Source organism: Bradysia coprophila, unplaced genomic scaffold (genome assembly GCF_014529535.1).
Source record: "Bradysia coprophila strain Holo2 unplaced genomic scaffold, BU_Bcop_v1 contig_415, whole genome shotgun sequence".
NCBI classification, from domain to species: Eukaryota; Metazoa; Arthropoda; class Insecta; order Diptera; family Sciaridae; genus Bradysia; species Bradysia coprophila.
This window is the reverse complement of record NW_023503670.1, coordinates 645,505-661,830: the sequence shown is the minus strand read 5'-3', so window position 1 is coordinate 661,830 and position 16,326 is coordinate 645,505. Positions and strand designations below refer to the sequence as shown.

Sequence of the window (16,326 nt, the reverse complement as noted above, 5' to 3'; positions counted from 1 at the left end):
TTACTCAGTTTGTGAAACTTTAAATCAACAAAATTTCTCGTTTGCTATGCTCGCGTTTTCAGCTAATTACATCAACTGATTCAATGAAAAAAGTTCCACTCGCTTCACTCGCGATACAAATATTCCAAGAATAAAACTTTGGTTTCACAACGTTCATTAGCTGCTATTATTTATAATTTTTCATCCATTAAAGCGTAGAAAGAAAAACATTCTTGCTCGCTTTGCTCGCGTTTTTAACCTTTAGCATCATTTAATCAGAAAGTACTGATAGTGCACCCTCTTTCTACACTGATAATGTACCCTCTTTCTACACTGATAGTGTACCATCTTTCTACACTGATAGTGTACCTTGTACAGCCAGTCCGGCCCTGGGTTACACTGTAACGTAAGAATTAAAAAAAGAAGAACTTTACGCTATTTCCCCTTAACGTCCACAATCTATAATGCCAAAAATCAAAAAGTTTGTGCAGTAGAATCAGTAGGCTACCCCAAGTAGCATTTCAGAAAAAATAACTTATTCGTTAGAATAACGTTGTAGCAACGTTGTCACAACGGTTTTGCAACCGTTGTTGCCCGGTTATAATTTAACCTAGGTCAATTAACCGTTGGATAACAGTTAAACAACGAAAAAGTTAAAAATTTAAGGTAGAGCAACTATAATTTTTAACTTTTTCGTTGTTTAACGGTTATCCAACGGTTAATTGACGTAGGTTAAACTATAACCGGGCAACAACGGTTGCACAACCGTTGTGGCAACGTTGCTACAACGTTATTTTAACGAATAAGTTATTTTTTCTGAAATGCTACTTGGGACCCTTCGAGGTAATGGTAATGTGTGTAAAAAACCAAATAAAAAAACCCCAAAAACCGTTGTTTTTTAGTATGTTACGTCACTCTTTGTAAATATTTGTTTAGGCAAGTTTGAGATCTGCGGAACGAGCCGAAGGCGAGTGGTGTAATCTCACTGTAAATACAAGCAGTGGCATAACACATTTTACATGTTTGAGGACGGTAAGTGCATTTTCCCTGTCACAAGCAGTGATGTAAAGTGCACTTTACCGTGCATAAGCATATATACTTGGATAAATTGCATTGAAGGATCACAGTTAAACAATTTCACAGACGTGTGTGCAAGATTATAGCCGATTTCATACCAATGACAGATTGTGACCGCAAAAGCTGCAGACCAAACTGTGACTTTACAAGCTTTGATCAACCTTTTATTTATTTATTTATTTAACCTTATCCGATTGTTACTAAACTGAAATTCGACTTCCTACCAAAAAATGAATGTACCAAATAATGATGCTGATGCTATTCCATTAGAAATCGAGCCACGAATGGAATGGTTTGTAAACAATAATCGTTTTGCAGATGTATCATTCATTGTTGGTGAACAGAAAGAAATGGTTTATGCTCACAAAATTATAATCGCTTCAGGTCAGTGGGAATCGTCTTCCTTGCGATGGCCTCTGGTAAACAATTTTTTTGCAACAAATCCTCATGCTTATACATTCAACAGGTAGTCCAGTTTTCGAGCAAATGTTTTTTGCGAATCATAACCTTCAAATGACTGGATCGAAGCCTATTGAAATACCGGATTTAACAGCAACCGGATTCATTAATATGTTGAAGTAAGTAACATCAAAATGGATTGTTGTGGTCCTGAAATATTGTACACCGTCGATACAGTGATTCGGCTTAAATTGTCCAAGGAACAAACATTTACAAATTTCGACGTCCACACAGGTACATTTACACTAACGTATTGAAAGAATTGGATTTGTCAGAGCTGTTTGAGACTTTTATGGCCGGTGATAAGTACCAAGTGTACAACATGAACGACACAATACTCTCGTTTATCAAGAACGCTCTGAATACATCCAATTGTTGCATCATTTACGATCAATTGATGCAATTTCCAAGTGACTATGTGTGCGTGCCTCTTGATCAAGTGAAAACTTTAATTCGTTACAATAGTGTATTGGCATTCAAGAACAGGCACTTCGTCGATATCAGCGAGGCCACCCTAGTGGATTTGTTGAGCATGGACGCTCTGACCATAAATGAAATCGATGTGTTAAAATCGTGTGCTCTGTGGGTTGCCGAAGAGACTGAAAGACAGAATTCACAATCAAATGTAACGAACAAGCGGAAGGTTTTCGAGCCTATCAAGAATTTGATCAGATTTTCTAAAATAACATTCGATCAGTTGAGAAAGTTTAATCCAATCAAGGATCTGTTGTCCAATGATGAGCTTAGCTCACTGCTCTTATATCTCTTGAACATAACGAACTTTACAATTGAGTGCCATACTGCAAGAGAAAAACTAGAGTTGAAAAGTGCTTTTTGTAAGAAACATTCGGCCAAGGACTATTACCCGTCGAAACAATGTTTATCGGAGCTCAGTGTAGTATTCAAATCAAGGGGTAGTATATTCGTTACACATGTTTACACTTTTCTTCCGAAGAGCGTTGAAGATTTGGAGTTTTCAATCATGTTAAATGAACTAAATGTAAAACTGAATTATGAAAAATTATTATCGGAGGACGACAATTGCTGGTACTTCCGGTTTATTGATTTCGTTGAAATTAACATGACAAAAACCTACACATTTGTTTTTAATTTTGAAATCACTTGGATTCCCTTTAGTAGTTTAAGTCGTGATATCGCAATGTTCGTAGATGGTACCTTATTGAAATGTAACCTCTCCAGATTAACAAATAACAGTCATCATTGTTTAAAAAAAATCGATTTCTATCAAACTTCTTAATTCTCTTTTTGAGAGACTCTTTTTGTTTAATTCAATTCATTCGCATTCCATTTAAGTTTTTACGCAATTTTAGGAATATTTTTTATCTTAATTCTTCGCAACGATTTTTATTTTTAAATATAATGATAAGGCCTTAAGGACGTAATGACAAGCAGAAACAAAATTTAAATCGTTTCATTGTCGTGTGTATAAATGTTTTTAATAAAGAATTGCTTGTTCAAAACTATATCCCGGTGCGTTTTTCTTCAAGAGGAATTGTGAAAATTAAAGCAAAGAGCAAACGAACGCAAAACGAAATAACGCCAAAGAAAAGCCTCTGAAGACATTCTAGAATTTTGAGACGATTGAGAGGGGGTGGGTAACCACTGGCGAAAAATTCTAATTTCACTAAAAACAAGGCATCAGAACAGTCGGAGCGTTTGCTGCGACTTAGCCCCGTACGACCCGTAATCCTATTTCGTCCGTAACCATAATACGTAATACGCCCGGAACCCTAATTCGTCTACAACCCTCTAATGCGTCTGTTACCAAAATGCAAGTCAAGTTGGGCATGGTCAAATTTACTGAAAGTGTTCATTTTTAAAATTGCGCATAGCGCAATTACGAAAGCCCGTACGAAGTACCTCTCAAATAAAACCAACTATTTACGACATTATTTTAGAAACCCAAAATTTTTTGCCAACTTTCCATTGGGTATTCAATTACCTCTCAAATGAAACAAAAACTAGCAAAATCGGATGAGATTTACTCGATTTATGTGCAAAAAACACTTAGGGCCGAGTAGCTGACTTAGTCCAAGGGCCCAAATTTGAAACTTTTTTCGCCACGTTCTTTTCGGTATTCAATTACCTTCCATAAAAAACTAAATCTAGCAAAATCGGATGAGATTTACTCGATTTATGTGCAAAAAACACTTAGGGCTGAGTAGTGGCCTTAGTCCAAGGGCCCAAATTTTAAACTTTTTTTTGCCATCATTCTATTCGGCATTCAATTATCTCTCAAATGAAACAAAAACTAGCAAAATCGGATGAGATTTACTCGATTTATGTGCAAAAAACACTTAGGGCCGAGTAGCGGCCTTAGTCCAAGGGCCCAAATTTAAAACTTTTTTTGCCATCATTCTATTCGGCATTCAATTGTCTCTCAAATGAAACAAAAACTAGCAAAATCGAATGAGATTTACTCGATTTATGTGCAAAAAACAATTAGGGCCGAGTAACGACCTTTGAGCCCTCCCAACAAGCCCGCGTTGCATCTTACCCAAAAACAATGTTCAGCAACTTTGTTCTACTCGTTAATACCTTTCATTTGATATATCACAAGCAGCTATTGCGTGCGTATTTCGGTAGATATCGTCGAAAGACTGAAAAACACCTATAGGGCCCTAGCTCTGGAAGGGCCGACCCTATCATGCCCATTTTCGAACTTGACCTTACTTTTGTCGATACCAATCGGGGAAAAAAAGAATTTTGAAAAAATGTTGTGATTTGATCAAGCTAGAGGGGTCACGGACGGACGGACGGACGGACATTTTTTTTATTGCGGATTCGTCATCTATGAACATAACCAAATGCTTTGCCCTTACTGTCTGCTTCCAATTCGACGTGTTACAAACGGCATATTAATCTTATAAGCCCCCAGTACTTCGTACGGGGCTAAAAATCCACCGGTACTTACCCAAAATTTTAGCCTACCATTGCGTGTCTCGTTGTTGAAACTCCCATAGTATGTCGATCGAAGTTTGCGGTTTAAAGGGCAACACGATCGAATTAAAGTCCTTTATTTCTCAGCCGAGAAATCCCAAAAAATCACAGGTTAAATGCTAGCTGGTAGCTAGCGATGTTGAAGACTCAACATTTGGCGCCTTGTGGTGACTTTTGGGGTGGAAGAAATTGGAAAACCGTTGCTGTGTTTTTTGTCATTGGGACATACAAATCGGTTAATAGAACGGCAATGGTATTTGGTCAATGTCGAATGTTTGTGTAGGAAACAAAAACCGTCAATGGGATGAAAAGATGGAATTCAACAATGGTACAAACGTCGTCAAGGGGACGCACAAGAAGCCGTCAATGGGACGAAAAAACGAAAGTCGTCGATGGGACGCAAACAGAAAGTCATCAAAGGGACGCAAACCGAAAGTCGTTTAATGGGACGCAAACCGAAATTCGTCAATGGAAGGCAATCAAGAGACCGTCAATGGGACGTAGAGAAATCGTCATTGGGGCGAACAAACGTTTATGGTCAATGGGAGACAAAGTCAAATAGTCATTGGGACAGCCGTCAATGGGAGGCACAATCAGTCGTCAATGGGACGAAGAAAGGCGTTTGTCAATGGAACGAAAAAAGGCGTCTCTCAATGGGACGAAAAAGGCAGTCGTCAATGGCGAAAAGGGCGCTCGTCAATGGGACAACAATGGTCAATGGGACAAATAGCAACTCGTCAATGTGAGGAGCTTATTCTTCAGTAAATAAGTTATTTTAAACGGTAGGAGCAAGGAGCAAAAATTGTTGAAATTATTTCGGGAAAATAATTCGTGGGATGATGTTGAAACTCCGATAGTATGTCGATCGCAGTTTGCGGTTTAAATAAAACCGATCGATTACTAGTAGTAAGAAATTATGTCAGAAAAAAAAGATAACGTTGAAAGGGCAACACGCCCGAATTGAAGTCTTTTATTTCTCAGCCGAGCAACCCCAAAAAACCACAGGTTAAAAGCTAGCTGGTAGCTAGCGATGTTGAAGACTCAACACTCTAAATCTATTTTCTTTTGAAAGCTAACACATTTGTGGTCGTTTATGCGGTCGTACATTTTTGAAAGGAAAGATATCAGATAAATAAATAAATAAAAATAAATAAATAAAAATAAACTAAAATCTAGTATTTAAAAAACGCCCAAATGTATACTTTTCACTGAAAAGTTTTCAGCAAAGCATCGTTGCCTATTCATTTAATTCCAAAAATTTCGAGATAATATCAAAACAAAATGCAAATAAAATGTTAAGAAATTAAATTGATTCCAATATTTTCATTTAATTCTAAAAATTTTGAATTCAAAAAGAATATTCGTTGTTTACCTTTGTTTTGCGTGCCCACGAAAATTTCTAGCCTAATCACGTTGTCGGGACTCAATGGGAAGTGCTTCAAAACAGCGAAGGCAGTTTGAAGTCAAGTTCGCGGAACATTTGTTTTGTTTTGTTTTGCCTGATTTTTACATAGTTTTCGAAGCATTTCTCAAGATGTTTTTGCTCAAAAATCGAGTGCGATACGTCAAATGAAAGGTATTGACGAGACGAATCTGAATATTTTTAGAAAAATCAAGTTTGTGGATCAGTAGCTACTGGCGAGAAAGCAAGCAAAACAGCGCGTTTTGCTTGTTTTGTATGTTTTTCACTAGTTTTTCCAGCATATCTCAGGATGTTTTTGCTCAAAAATCGTGTGTGATATGTTAAATGAAAGGTATTGACGAGACGAATCTGCATATCAACTTTTTAGAAAAATCAAGTTTGTCTAAAAGTAGTCAGAGGCGAGAAAGCGAGCAAAACAGCTTGTTTTGCCTGTTTTTCACTAGTTTTTACAGCATATCTCTGGATATTTTTGCTCAATAATAGTGTGTGATATGTCAAATGAAAGGTTTTGACGAGACGAATCTTAATACGTAATGTTTAGAAAAATAAGAATTGTCGATCAGTAACTATTGGTGAGAAAGAAGGAAAAGCAGCTAATTGTTTTGCTTGTTCTTCACCAGCTTTCCAGCATATCTCTGGATGTTTTTGCATAAAAATCAAGTGCGATACATCAAATGAAAGGTATTGACGAGACGAAACAGAGCCTATCAAACAGCAGGTATAGGCGAAAAAGCAAGCAAAACCGATTTTTTTCGGACTTTTCCTGTTTTCCCGCATCTCCCCTAATTTTTTATAGTTCCACTAATACCAATCTGTCGAAGTTTTAACCTCACTGAATTTTAGTTTTTTAGCCCCGTACGAAGTACTGGGGGCTTATAAGATTAATATGCCGTTTGTAACACGTCGAATTGGAAGCAGACAGTAAGGGCAAAGCATTTGGTTATGTTCATAGATGACGAATCCGCAATAAAAACAAGGCATCAGAACAGTCGGAGCGTTTGCTGCGACTTAGCCCCGTACGACCCGTAATCCTATTTCGTCCGTAACCATAATACGTCCGTAGCCGTAATACGCCCGGAACCCTAATACGTCTACAACCCTCTAATGCGTCTGTTACCAAAATGCAAGTCAAGTTGGGCATGGTCAAATTTACTGAAAGTGTTCATTTTTAAAATTGCGCAGAGCGCAATTACGAAAGCCCGTACGAAGTACCTCTCAAATAAAACCAACAATTTACGACATTATTTTAGAAACCCAAAATTTTTTGCCAACTTTCCATTGGGTATTCAATTACCTCTCAAATAAAACAAAAATTAGCAAAATCGGATGATATTTACTCGATTTATGTACAAAAAACACTTAGGGCCGAGTAGCGGCCTTAGTCCAAAGGACCAAATTTGAAACTTTTTTCGCCATCATTCTATTCGGCATTCAATTAACTTCCATAATAAACTAAATCTAGCAAAATCGGATGAGATTTATTCGATTTATGTACAAAAAACACTTAGGGCCGAGTAGCGGCCTTAGTCCAAGGGCCCAAATTTGAAACTTTTTTCGCCACGTTCTTTTCGGTATTCAATTATCTCTCAAACGAAACAAAAACTAGCAAAATCGGATGATATTTACTCGATTTATGTGCAAAAAACACTTAGGGCCGAGTAGCGGCCTTAGTCCAAGGGCCCAAATTTAAAACTTTTTTTGCCATCATTCTATTCGGCATTCAATTATCTCTCAAATGAAACAAAAACTAGCAAAATCGGATGATATTTACTCGATTTATGTGCAAAAAACACTTAGGGCCGAGTAGCGGCCTTAGTCCAAGGGCCCAAATTTGAAACTTTTTTCGCCACGTTCTTTTCGGTATTCAATTACCTTCCATAAAAAAACTAAATCTAGCAAAATCGGATGAGATTTACTCGATTTATGTGCAAAAAACACTTAGGGCCGAGTACCGACCTTTGAGCCCTCTCAACAAGCCCACGCTGCATCTTACCCAAAAACAATGTTCAGCAACTTTGTTCTACTCGTCAATACATTTCATTTGATATATCACAAGCAGTCATTGCATGCGTATTTCGGTAGATATTGTCGAAAGACTGAAAAACATCTATAGGGCCCTAGCTCTTGAAGGGCCGACCCTACCATGCCCATTGCCCATCGAACTTGACCTTACTTTTGTCGATACCAATCGGGGAAAAAAAGAATTTTCAAAAAAGGTTGTGTGAAAAAGCTAGAGGGGTCACAGACGGATGGACGGACGGACGGATTTGGGCCCTTGGACTAAGGCAATGGAAAGTTGGCAAAAAAGTTTGGGTTTCTAAAATAATGTCGTAAATTGTTGGTTTTATTTGAGAGGTACTTCGTACGGGCTTTCGTAATTGCGCTATGCGCAATTTTAAAAATGAACACTTTCAGTAAATTTGACCATGCCCAACTTGACTTGCATTTTGGTAACAGACGCATTAGAGGGTTGTAGACGTATTAGGGTTGCGGGAGTATTTCGGCTACGGACATATTATGGTTACGGACGAAATAGGATTACGGGTCGTACGGGGCTAAGTCGTAGCAAACGCTCCGACTGTTCTGATGCCTTGTTTTATTTAAATTTCCGAGAATTTCCAGAATTCCAACTTTCTCCATATTTTTCAATAGACGTTACAACTTGAATTTGAACCATAGGGTACTGTTAAACCCTCACTAGAATTTACAGCACAAAGTCTTAAAATTCTATTCTCAAATGTTTTTTAACTGAAAGATTTTGCATCTCGGAACTCGGAGCGGATCGAGGATTTTCGAAACCTGATAACCCCTTACAAATATATCGGGTCGGGTTGGTTTTTTTTTACCAAGTTCGGGTAAAACCCATACATCTCTTCATGCAAACCACTTGGGTTTTACATTATTAGATAGAAGAGGCAAGCGAGTATGTACTTATGGCGCTCCAACTTCTGACGAATAATGTGAAACAAATGTGTTCATTACTGCAGGGAAAAAATAGTTTACTGCAAATTTATTTAAGAGTTGCGACAAATAAATTTATATATTTGCCACAAATTATTCAGATAATTTACTTATTTAAAAATTTATTTGTAGTATTGTAAATAAACGCATCTGTATATGATTTGTAGCAAATATGCATATATTTGTAACGAATACTTTGAACTATTTGTCACAAATACATATCTCATTTATTTGTTTCGTGTGGGTCTTCAGGAATCCGCGAATGTGTAACATAAAGCGATTGAAAAACGTTACCCACAAGAGCGAATGTATCTTAACATTAATAATTTTATCGAAATTTATAGATAAAAAATCAATATCATCAATTTTTGTCCCATCTTTAGTTTTTTGCTCAATTTCAGTGGCTTCAGTTATAAATTCAAAATGTGGAGAAAATTTTTAGATTTTTTGTAAAATTTTTGATACAATCGCTAAACCGAACTGGTGTGCATACGTTATTTTGCACCAGCTGGTCACATACAATTCCAAAAAGCGATTGTAATTTTTTGAGACTTTAGAGAATTTTGATAATTTTGAACCTGCATCCCGACCAGCGACACAACACGGAAAAATCACAAAATCTTTTTTTCCGCACAACTTAAAATCTAAATGAAAGTTCACGTAAATTAAGTTGGAAAAAAATTGAAAATTTATTTGTTAGAAATGAACTGGACATTGTTTCATTATGTTGGCGATACAGTGTCCAGCTATAATTAATTATGTACAACTTGCAACAAGCTGAAAAGAAACAATTAAAATGAACAATATAAGGTAGAAGCTCCTCAGTGTCCGAAGAAAGCTGTTGTAATGAAAATGAATTAATTTAACATCCTATGAACAATAATCCGTATCATACAGCTTGGTTACACTACTTGACCGATTTAAATGAAGTACATCGGATGATTCTTACTGATCTGCTGTTTGACAGTACAGTTCTTAAACTCTTTGTCTAGTCGGCTCATGTTGATATTTTTCCTGTTATAACGGACGAATCATCACATCAACACCAGTAACGCATAAATCGACAAAAAAATTATCTTACCCTTCAATGTAAACACGACCCCGTGCAGCAGCCAAATGAGCGTAGTAAGTTGGAGCTGATAGATCAAAAAAATGTCAATAAAACAGTTCAGCCGGACTGTTGCATTGAGTTGAATTATTACCTGGATACGAAACCGACCGTGTGCACCTTGCAAAAAAGTGGCATAAATTGTACGTTATTGCTTGCAATTCATCGATCGGAAAATCCGAATCGTCTCTCAGCAAACAATATTTGGTCGGCCTAGCCACGCCCTGTATGCTCTGGTGCGAGACGAGATAGAACTGATTTTCGGTTGGGTGTGTTATTTCCTTGTCGACAATGGTGCCGGCTGGGACGTTGTTATTCTTACGGTCTTCCCGTCCCAAGTTCGACTTGGGAGGCGGAAAGAATCGAGTGTGATGCCGTTTTTGTACAACGATGAACGTAATTTTCGGTTTATATCCCTGCTTGTACTGTTGGCAGCCGCGGTACATAGCATTTAGTTCAATGGTCAGCACCTGTTGGAACTGTCCTTCAGAGACTCCATCCCGGAAGTATAGAATAACATCGGGTAAACGTTTATGTTGCCTTTCAAAGTACTCCAAATGTTCCATCAGTATTTGGTCAAAGTCACTGATCATTTCCTGCTTGGGATCTTGAAGCCTCCAGCATTTGTTATATTTAAAGCCTTGAGTATCGTGCGATGAAACAACACCAACTACACTGGGAATATTCTCTTGGCCAGGTGATGGATGTGTTACATCTGCACCGATTAGCATAAATGGTCTTGCCATTATCGGTGTGCGAGAAACCGGGGCTAATTTGTGATTTGTGCCATTTAGTTTAGCATTCACTTTCAGTAGAATGTTTGACACCGTACTCTGGTCTGTTCCTTTGCGTGTTATTGTAAACTGCTTGATGCATTGCGTAAGAATGCCACACTCAAGTTCAGCGCACTGTTTAACTAGTGCATAGGAACCACCCCGATCGGGAATAACGCAAAACAATAACTCGATATTCTTTTCGATCATCTTGGACATTTCGCGACATAGTTCCTCTCTAATGGTTCTGGAATTTGAATCCAAACGATAGATCTGGTATTGCGTGTCAATGTTCATGCCTTGGAAACGACCGATTCGATTTATCTGTGTGAGGAAAGCAAAATGAATTGACTTTTGAATGAAACCATCTTTGGACCTACACTATACTTACACACTCACAGAACGAACGAACGGAATTGTCTTGCACATATCTGTCCATAACCAACACAGCATATCTAGTCATTGACATGGGTGTCAAAAACTGCAAACCATCGATGCGCCATTGTCCCTTGGCCGGCACAATAGTTCTATTGTCTTTGTATTCCAAAGTGGGGGCCGGTAAAATTCTAGCTGGAACATTTGTAAAGCCATTACCCACTTCTATTCCGAATTCTTTCAGTGTCGGTGATTGATTGTGAGCAATTCGTTGTAACATTTCCATTATTTTATCTTTGCGGACATCAGTGCTAGTTGCTGCCACTTTTATCATGTTTCTCGTCTGATTTTCGGTGCATTTTTTATTTACTGCCTGGAAGGGAAGGAAAATTTCATTGAAAGAGTCAATTCAATTCAAAAATGGAAACGTGAAAGTTGTAAGCAAGGGGTGATTTGGACGGTAGTACGTTGAAAGTATGTAGACGAATTTCTGACCGCCTCAACAACACTAGGCCGTTCGTAAAACAGACGAGTTAACCTAGTTGTCTAGTAATCATCCACCTGCACATGTAAGTATTGCCACTATGAAGAGGTGTGGCTAAAAAGGTATAGTGGGTGTGACCAAACAACAAATGCCGTTGTGGGATTCTCTCCCTGTGATTTCAAATCTCAAAATATCTGATACCGAGTCGCTTTTTGGGATATAAACACAAACTGCCTTTGTGTCCAATTCTCAAAATATCGAATACGAGTCGCTTGTTGGGATTTAAAAGCGAGTTGCAGAGAACATTCTGAGATTTGAAATCAGAGGAAAGTACTACCCCAACGTTTTTTGTGATTTGGACACAGCCATTATACCTTTTTAGCCACACTTCCACTCCACCACATAGCAGAGTTAACAATAATGAAGTAATAGATTTTGTATCCATCACAGCACTTTCTGCGAAAGTATTTGCCGATTTAAATAGTTAATTTTACCTGATTTCCAGCAACTGAGCAAAATTCCATCGGCACCGTAATATTTTTGATTGCATTTCCCAATTTCAACGTTGGCAACAGCGGATATTTGATGGTGACGTTACGTGTTCGGAAGTACTGCTCGATTGTATACTCCTTTTTGTCTTGGTCGCTCTTAAACTTATGCGTCCTGGAATTGGCACTCAGTCCAAGAAATTTGTAGTTTCGAGCCGATGCTTCATTACCCGGCATTGCATATCGTATCATCAATCCGTTCAAGTGCGACTGAAGTGAATTCTTATCACGATATTCCAGATCCCGTTGCAAATTAGTTCTCTCGTCCAATAAATCTATGACATACATTGCGCTTGGAAATGCCTTGTGGGCTATGTCAACGTTGAGATAGGGTCGCGAGCCAAGCACTGTCGCTTGGTACAGTCCTGTCCACAATTCATAATTATCACCAAGATCGAATCGCTTGGATGGACACATATAAAATGATCGACCCGCCTAAGATTTTGAAGATTTTTTTTTCAAATTTTTTCATTTTTTCGAAAACAATGTTTTTTAAATCGTTACGTACCTGAACCCCATTTTTATTCCAGAACGGTGACTTCAGCACAATTTCCAACATCTGCATTGCCCGTAGTGGAGCATCAAATTGTCGCATATTAGTGTAACTGAAGAAAAACAATATTGAATGATCAGCGTTAATCACTACGAAACGTCGACATTGCAAAACTTACATTTTCAGCGATTGAAAATCGATTTTGCTGTCATTAGCTTCCTTTATTGCGACCATATAAACCCGATCTCTACCATTTTCGTCAACCACTTTAGTCTCTCGCTTAGTACTGGTCGGTAGAATTTTCGGTGAAACTGCGATTTTCTGCCCGTCAAATGCAACGAAAATGTTCGGGAAATTGTTCTTACGAAATGTTTCGAAAATGTACGGCAGCATGCGTTTCGGTAAATTTGGTTCAATGGTAACATCGTACTGATAAACGGTCGAAAGTAACTTGTCGATCAATAACGGTAAAAAATTTACATCGACATTCACTTTTTGACCTCTTGTTCCACATCCCTTGTACGGGGTAAGAGGTATGAGAGCAGATGTTGGAATGGCAGCCGCTGAGGAATGTTTCGACGATACACTTGAAGAAGAAGCAGTTGAAACGTTTGATAAGGACAGCTTGTCCATGGATTCATCGAGGGTACTCGTCGATGAAGCACCGCCTCGCGCTTGTTGTCTGGGCGGTTGAGTTGGCCGAGACTTTGCTGGTGGTTGACTAGGCGGTTTATCTGTCGGTTGATTATTCGAAGTGTCAGACGCAGGAAATGCATATTCCGGAACCCATGCTTGGGATTGTGATGATGATGCCTTCGTGTCGATATGCGTTGGTTGTTCTTCAGTTTTCGGCCTTGGTTTGCTTCTAACAGATCTTTGTTGAGCTGTCAATGAAGCCTGCGATTGGGCAACACTCTGCATAAATGGTGTAGTCATTTGTTGCGCTTGTTGCGTCGCACCCCATGCAAACGGTGCTGTTTGATTTGTTGACTGCGTCGACTGAGACGATTGCGGTTGGGTTTGTTGACCTAAATTAGGATATTCGGGTGTCCATGCCGCGGGTTTCTCTTGTCGTGTTGAAGATGTTTTTGCGTCGTCGTTTTTCGGTTTATCTTCGGTGGTTTTAGGACGTGGTCTTCTTTGAGTAGATTGTTGTTGGGGCTGAGAACGACCTTGCTGCTGCTGGTTCGGAGCTTGCTGCTGTGACTGAGCTCGTTGCTGCTGATTCGGAGCTTGTTGCTGTGACTGAGCTCGTTGCTGCTGATTCGGAGCTTGTTGCTGTGACTGAGGTCGCTGCTGCTGATTGGGAGCTTGTTGCTGTGATTGAGGTCGCTGCTGCTGAGTTTGAGCTTGCTGCTGAGATTGAGGTCGCTGCTGCTGAGCCTGACCTTGCTGCTGTGACCGAGGGTGCTGCTGCTGAGTCTGAGCTTGCTGCTGAGATTGAGGTCGCTGCTGCTGAGTCTGACCTTGCTGCTGTGACTGAGGTCGTTGCTGCTGAGTCGGAGCTTGTTGCTGTGGCTGAGGTCGTTGCTGCTGAGACGGAGCTTGCTGCTGAGACGATCCTTGAGACTGACCTTCTAAAAAATGTAATGGAAATTAGAATATTTTGTTTTGAATTGAATTAAAATATTTAACAAACCTGTCGAAGGGTTCGACTTTCCTTTCTCTGAAAATGAAAGAAAACGTAAATTTAATATTAGCTGCGAAGAAATATATTTGAGCAAACACACATGAGTCATGTGACACAGTCTGGGAAAAATGTTTTCACGGTGTGTACCTTTAGATACCAAAGTCTAGCATAAGACCGAAACAATTTTCATAGGAGATAGGACTGTTTTGGTACCTACTCTTAGAAAAATCTACAAATCGCTACAATCAATGTTCTGTATCTGAATGTGTACTGTCTTGCAATTTAGATATCTGCAATTTCGATTGTATTTAGGATGTGACATTAACTTAGTATGTTATATTACAGTAATGTTTATTTTTATAGCATTAGACCCAATTTGACAATTGGGGCGTGTGCTGAAATAGTTATTTATGACATCCAGTACAAATTACTTTATTAGGCTCTAGTTGTGTAATTGTAATACCACGGCAGAGTAAAAGTAACCCAGGCATGAGCGCTTGTTTGACTAGGGACCTGAATTACCTAGTAGTCTTATTTATGTCAGTGTTCATTTGAGTTCATTTTCATACAGTGCATTAGGTCCCTCATTTGACTTTTCAATAATGAACCGCTCCTGCCGTCAGGTTTACTTTTACTCTGCCGTGGTAATACACATCGTGAGCCTCATAAAGTAACGTTTTATGCCACCGAAATCTACAGTTTGCAAATTTTGCATATTATTCCCTTGACTGAAAGTCAAGGGTCTTACGCCAGAAAATACCCTAGAATGTTTGTTACCACACAATGTATGAAATGTTATCAAAAACGTAATTGTTTGTAACCATTTTTTTTTGTCATCACGATAACTTGAGTAATTCTTAACCGATTTGGATGATTTTTTTTTAAATGAGGAATGGGATTCCTGAGGCTAAGTTCGGAGATGGTCTATGTCGGGATAAGGTTCTGGAAACTATTCCAAAAAAGTTTGCGATCAGAGCTAACCTAATATTAGACAACTCTGACGAGTGTGATGTTAGCGGCCCGAGCGAAGAGAGGGTCGTAATTCACACGAGTTGCGAGAAGTTTGCGGCCAAAGCAAATCGAACATTAGACAACTCAGACGAGGGTAAAGTTGTAATTCACACGAGTTGCGGTTATTTATTGCAAAATTAGACAGCGAGTCGTGATATTTTGCTTATTACAAAAGAAATAAATTTAGGCGTAATTTGAGATTTTTTGTTTTCTAAATTATTTTAGATCCTAAGTATGACGTGATGGTTCAAACAAATTGTTTAAGGTCAAAATATTGTCATTTGCTTGGACTACAGAAATTGTCCATTCTTAACCAGATGAAAAAATCAGTAAAAATAAATTAAGATATCTATAAAAGTCTAATCTGATTGACTAAGAAGTTTACCAACATTACCAACCAGCAAAAGACAACATTATTTTGGGAAAATTATCAGTCAAGGGACCCGACCCGCCCAAAAGGTGGGACTTAGTGATGCTAAATGGCATAAATAACTATTACACTTTCGAGTCCAAATACCATCATCTAAATCTCATTAAAACCTTTAGAAATGTTGAGTTGCTGGATTACTTTTCCATTCCAAACGATGTGTACATAGTTTATTTACGCATCTGTGTAGACTTCGTTCGGGCTACAACTCGCGAATTTGCCTAAAATATATCGTCCACAACAGATGCGTATACAAATGTTCATGCTGAGGGCCTAGATTACGAGAAAAATTCCAAGCAAATTTTCCCATACAATACACTAATCTTACAATTCAATATCCCCTGTGCATAATAATATGTAAAGACAAAGTTATTGGGACCTTTCATTTTATTTTAATTCCGCAATATCATTTATAGGCATAAAGCTTATGGAACAATATTTTGTTTATCCAACGTTTTAGTATTCACATCTTTCTTTTGTTTAATAACTTACTTTTTCCCATGTTTCAACACGAACAATAAAATTTTATTATTTTTATTTGACAATTCACACAATTCGTTCACTGATGTTCGACACACTCTTGAGGTATAAACGGTATAAATCGGTCGAACAAGATA

At 38.4% G+C, this 16,326-nt stretch overlaps 2 protein-coding genes across 3 annotated transcripts; one reads left to right on the top strand and one right to left on the bottom strand.

Annotated features, from left to right (window-relative positions):
• The first annotated feature begins 1,110 nt into the window (after positions 1-1,110).
• LOC119082365 (BTB/POZ domain-containing protein 3-like) lies at positions 1,111-2,788 on the top strand. Its single transcript, XM_037191885.1, has 3 exons — positions 1,111-1,440; positions 1,523-1,634; positions 1,750-2,788. The coding sequence occupies exons 1-3, from the start codon at positions 1,287-1,289 to the stop codon at positions 2,771-2,773; spliced, it is 1,290 nt and encodes a 429-aa protein (XP_037047780.1). The 5' UTR covers positions 1,111-1,286; the 3' UTR covers positions 2,774-2,788.
• A 6,747-nt stretch (positions 2,789-9,535) lies between these two features.
• Positions 9,536-16,316, bottom strand: LOC119082363 (protein argonaute-2). 2 transcript variants are annotated; one of them, XM_037191884.1, is made up of 10 exons: positions 16,202-16,316; positions 14,281-14,307; positions 13,860-14,218; positions 12,820-13,784; positions 12,657-12,753; positions 12,095-12,583; positions 11,133-11,489; positions 10,063-11,065; positions 9,942-9,996; positions 9,536-9,874 (listed from the first exon to the last, which is right to left on the bottom strand). In XM_037191884.1, the coding sequence occupies exons 1-10, from the start codon at positions 16,209-16,211 to the stop codon at positions 9,781-9,783; spliced, it is 3,456 nt and encodes a 1,151-aa protein (XP_037047779.1). In that variant the 5' UTR covers positions 16,212-16,316; the 3' UTR covers positions 9,536-9,780. The 2 variants fall into 2 exon arrangements, with proteins under 2 accessions (XP_037047779.1, XP_037047778.1); XM_037191883.1 differs by having other exon boundaries at positions 12,820-14,218.
• Positions 16,317-16,326: the final 10 nt, after the last annotated feature.

Bases quoted from the DNA above. Each gene is read 5' to 3' on its own strand.
- LOC119082363 (XM_037191883.1), bottom strand. The intron at 11,490-12,094 runs GTAAAATTAACT...CTTCCCTTCCAG, and splicing joins GCTCAGTTGCTGGAAATCAG to GCAGTAAATAAAAAATGCAC. The intron at 9,875-9,941 runs GTAAGATAATTT...CCGTTATAACAG, and splicing joins GGTCGTGTTTACATTGAAGG to GAAAAATATCAACATGAGCC.
- LOC119082365 (XM_037191885.1), top strand. From the start codon at position 1,287: ATGAATGTACCAAATAATGATGCTGATGCTATTCCATTAGAAATCGAG. The intron at 1,441-1,522 runs GTCAGTGGGAAT...TACATTCAACAG, and splicing joins CAAAATTATAATCGCTTCAG to GTAGTCCAGTTTTCGAGCAA. The intron at 1,635-1,749 runs GTAAGTAACATC...ACGTCCACACAG, and splicing joins GGATTCATTAATATGTTGAA to GTACATTTACACTAACGTAT.